We start from the raw sequence: 5,103 nt of genomic DNA on the forward strand, positions 1-5,103 counted from the left end.
ACTCTTGTATGTCATATGGACATTTTAAATTGAAGAGGAACAACATAGTTGTTTAAAGTAGTGCATTTTGATAGCAAATTTGGCATCACCGTTATGATTCAGAATAATACACTTAATAATAATAATAATCGTCTTTATTGTTACCCAGCTGTAGTTACATACAAATATTTAAATAAATTAGAGAGCTAGTTGCTGACATAACAAAAGGCGAAGTTCAACTTAGCACAAGTGCTACTGAGTTGTTCTTCACATGATTCTGTATATATTGGATCAGAATTGTATGGAATTTATGTACGGTTCAGAATAGATACAATTTATTCAATATATTTCAATCAAAATTTGCTACAGTCTGGAGAAACTTAGTCAGCGGTGAAAGAACAGGCAGAACACGACATAGAAATGATCAAAGACTGGATTCATTATAGTGACAAATATGGAAAATAATCATGAAATAATTCAAATTTATTGAAGCTAATACGTGAATTGAAAAATGTTCCAACCTCAACTTCATTATTCTTAAACAAAAACACTCAGTATTCAGAATTCCATCTTTTAATATTCCAAGATCATAGACATCAAAATGATACGATCACAGGATATAGAAATATAAAACAATCTCCAAATATGCAAACTTTGCACAGATTGCATACTGAGCACTTTACCTTAGTACAGTGACCGGATTAAAGTTGCAATGTCGGCGTATAAATCTACATAAATATTGAGGGAGGTCCAAAATCTTCAACAGACAGTATTGAGAAATTCATTCAGTAACTATTGCTTTTCAGAAAAGGTTCCAGCAATGCAGCAATGCGAACCTGCTGGGTGTCAGTATAGTGCAAGTTTTTGGTGATTTACTGTATATTTTTTCATTTTAGTGCGAATTTATTTCTGAATTAACTGAATAACATTTTCAATTGTATTTATATGTACATTTCGATCAGATATTGTAGAATTCTGAAAGATATTCCCAATCAGGGTAACACCCATTAAATTTCATGATAAGAAATAATTTAAAATATGCAACCAAAAATTCTTAAGTTATATCTGTAATTGAGTGAAAATAATTTTAAGAACTAGGCATAGACTTGACTTGACAAACGATTGAAACCAGGTCATGTGGCACATTTGCCACTGGATTAGAAATGGTGATTCAAAACCTCTCTCGCGAACTGCCAGGTAACGTGGGGGCACATTATTACCAGATGCTCCAATCATTAGAATAGAATTTGTCGAACCGGAAAACATCCACTATTTCTGAAAAGGATAACGCATTCATAGTCATCTATACTTGTCAAAAAAACCAGATAGTATGAAAGCATAGCTGTAGGTACCCCGGCTTTCAAGAGAACATATACAGTCCAAAAGAGGAAAGAAACAATATGTGTGAGGAATAAACAAACCATAATTTGTATATATTTTATTGCATTAGCTTTCACGAGCTTATCCATTATGAGGTTTAATTGCCATCATAGGTACTTGTGGTGCCATCATAGGTGCTTGTGGTGGCATCATAGGTGCTCGTGGTAGCTTCCTAGGCAGTGATGGTGGCATCGTCATGTGAGATGGTAGAACATTGAATCCTACCATCATTTGAGGCATTCCACCACCAGGTCCCATCATCATGTGAGGAGGCCCTGTCAACATAGGATGCATTAGACCGCTGGGATGCATCAACATAGGATGTATAGGGTGAACAGGAGTCATCGCTGTAAAACAAGAATATCATTAGTATAAGGAAGTCATTCAATGAAAAAATCAATACATAATTATCGTAACAAAATGACTAACACTACTTGAATATTAAAATAAAACTTCATACATTCTGAAAAATATCTAGGTAATGGATAGGATATAAATAGTAACTGTCTTACCTCCTACTGGCGCGAACGGGTTCGATGCCTTTTGATTGGCTCTGAAAGCAGCAGTTGTAGCATCAATCATTTTCTGGGTTTCTTCATCCTTCAGTTTCTGATAAAAATGTTTCACGTTATCAATGTGTTTTCTACCAGAAATGTGCGTTTTTCTAACTGTAGGGGAATCATGGGTTAGGTACGTATCACAGTAATCACAAAAGTATTTTGGCATTTTTCAACCTCGATCTCAAAATCACAAATTCTGGAACTAAATTATCACCACACAAGTTTACACTTCAGGAATTCAGCTAGTTCACTGCAGAGAGACTGTTTACTTGTAATGTTCCTTTTGATTCATGATTTCTCTTTATATAATACTCAGGTACATCTCAGGTACCATCTTAGGTACCAACCCTCTCTCTATCCTATATCCCATATCTCGATAAATACGAAAAAAATAGGTACAAGAATCCAATGTCGAAGAGACTACTAATATTGTAAAGGAATATTTTTAGGAAAATTTAGTTTTTGGGAAAAAGTTTTTTGTTCTTTTCTAGTTATCCAATTCAACATAAAAAATTTGAGAGAATACAAAAAACAAAGAAAATAATCATCTTCCAAATAAACTATTCGAAACAATGTGAATCGCTTTCATTTATTTCATGTTCTGCATTTTCTTCCTATTAAATGAACAACTTTCATTCTCAACAGAAGGGATAATATGCGACGCATGGAATTAACACGTGTCATATGTCTATGAGCCTCTGGTGTATTTGAATCCATATAGGGTAGTGGGTGTTTTGCAACTAACAGCTTAAACGTCTTCAGCACCTTTCTCAGTTGATTTTTTTTATTTTTATCAATACGGTCGAAAAATATTCATTGGACACATTAATTTGTTTTCGATTACAATACATTCGCAGAAGATACGTCTCTCTAAGCTTCGCCCTCCGGTTTCCTGGAAAAATATGTTATATAAATGATCTCATTTCTTGGAGATTTTAAAATGATCGGGTTGAATTTTTTCATATTCTACAGGAATACATATTTCTTTTATTCTCGCATTAGCACGAAAGTTCCGATTGAAGTACAGGTCGAATGATTTTTGCATAAAAACTTGGGTTTACGTTTCATTTACCCCTCTACATCAAAGATGACTCTTTACCGCTTAAGAATAATCTGGAAGTAGACAAGTGTAAGCAACTTTTCAATCATGAATTATTTCTGAGAGAACAATTTTCAACATTAAGAAGATTTCCATTTTTACGCGCTCTCGAAAAAGTTCTATATAGTAGGGGAGAGTGGGTACAATTGTAACAATATTATTGTTACAATATTTCTTAAAACAACTACTGCGCTACTACATATAAATGGCACCGTTGTATGAGTTAGGTATAATATCTATGTATGTTGTGAATATTGAAACCAGAAATATGCATATTTTGCTCATCTGAGAAGTGTTACAATCGTACCCACCGAGGGGACAGTTGTAACACAGGAATTGTAACATTATCTGAAATACTGTCATCGCACAGGACGATGCTAATGTTTTTATTAAAAATAGCGATATTCAGTTTCAACTTATTTATTGTTATACGCAAACAATTGAAACCTTTAATCACTGTCGTAATAATCATCATCACAATTAACACAGAAAAAAATCAGGACGCAGCTCATGTGCACAATCTTCATGTGCTCAATGGACACTCGATCCACGTGAATGACGATGACTCTTCGTACTTTTTGAAGCGATAAGGACACATTGATTTTTTTCATCTGTGTTATCGCAGATTCTTATTTTGTCATTTCTCGTTTCTTTCGATTTTCGTTTGATTTTTGTTTTTATTTTCTTCAACTTTTTTTTCACAACTTTTTCCTCTGAATCTATTTTTATTTTTACAGCCTACTCTTTTTTTTATTGATGCTTCTTCTTCTAGCAATTGTTTTTCTGGGGTGTCTGTTAGAATTGTACTCTTTTTTGTAATTTTTTTTACAGTTACAGTATCTTTTGGAAGTGGTCGAATAGTTTCAAAAAATTAAAAGAATTATTGACCTGAAATATATCAACGTACACGCAAAGTCACTTTTAAAAAATACATTTTAATTACAAACTGTGAAAATTCAAAATTACAGAGATGTTTACTGTATGAAATCTAGCAACTGACTAATTTATAAATGGAGTTCAGTCTTCAGGTCGATTCAGCAACATCAGCATAAAATGGCGTCAGCGATGCTGGATAAGTTCTTCTCCCTTAAGGTGGTACGATGTAATTCCTCTCCTCACAGATTCAACTTCGGAGGATTACTGAGGAATTTGAATATTCTGCAACTCAATGGATTCCTGGGGGCTTCTTCTGGAAGGCGGATTGATGTCTCTAATCTTCTTGTATATGGCATACGCTAGTAGAACTGCTAGAATCCCATAAACTATAATTGTCCAAGCACTGGGTGTATAGCTTATAGAGTTTTCTTGAAGTGCAGGGCGGTTTTCTATGAATCCTGTTCTGATTTCATGCAGTTCATCCAAGTTTACATTGTTCTGGTGAAGGCTCAAGTTAAACTTCTCTCTTGAAATTTCTTGTATATCTGAGTCGGGAAACAGGATGGGTTGGCTTTGGGTATCAATCTGCTGATAATTGACGATAACTTCTTGATTTGTCGATATCTGGCAAGTATTTGGGATGTCGACTAGGTATGAACCTTTGACTTTGATGGCTTCTTCTTGCTGGTGACATTTTAGTCTAACTGTTTCTTCGGTAGGTAAGAGTCCAATCCATTGGTTTGACTCTTCCAATCGTTTGAATATTGGTTGATTGATTTCCAATCGCATCTTTTGGCATATGGCATGGTCCTCAATGTTCATCAGTTGGATTTCGCAGGGATTTTTGGCTCCAATTTCCAATAATTCGACCGGGTCACAGATGTAGAATAGTGGAAGTACTTTCATACAAGGGTCGCCCATAAATGAGTAGTACAATTCGTTTTTCAAAAGGTACTTATTTTCTGGAATTATTGCCTTAAAATGACTCTCATTTGGTATAGGGATTGAGTAAAGATGGTGGAGGTTCAGTTCTATAGGGTGTGTTATAGGTATGAGAAGGATGTATGTTATTTTGTTATTTAGTAGATAACAATCTACCTTTATCAATTTTTCAATCACCATAATATTCTCAAGTCTGATTTCAACTGGTAGTTGATTTTTCTTCAGTCTATTTTGAATAGCAATTATTTCCCATAAAAGGTCTTTGGA

At 34.4% G+C, this 5,103-nt stretch overlaps 1 protein-coding gene across 1 annotated transcript; it reads right to left on the minus strand.

The window, feature by feature from the left end:
- LOC111513575 (U1 small nuclear ribonucleoprotein C) lies at positions 1 to 5,103 on the minus strand. Its single transcript, XM_023169798.2, has 2 exons — positions 1,872 to 5,103; positions 1 to 1,706 (listed from the first exon to the last, which is right to left on the minus strand). The coding sequence occupies exons 1-2, from the start codon at positions 2,083 to 2,085 to the stop codon at positions 1,441 to 1,443; spliced, it is 480 nt and encodes a 159-aa protein (XP_023025566.2). The 5' UTR covers positions 2,086 to 5,103; the 3' UTR covers positions 1 to 1,440.

The sequence above is a fragment of the Leptinotarsa decemlineata genome, unplaced genomic scaffold (assembly GCF_025532065.1).
Source record: "Leptinotarsa decemlineata unplaced genomic scaffold, Ldec_3_MD MMD2_P_RNA_scaffold_7, whole genome shotgun sequence".
Taxonomy (NCBI): domain Eukaryota; kingdom Metazoa; phylum Arthropoda; class Insecta; order Coleoptera; family Chrysomelidae; genus Leptinotarsa; species Leptinotarsa decemlineata.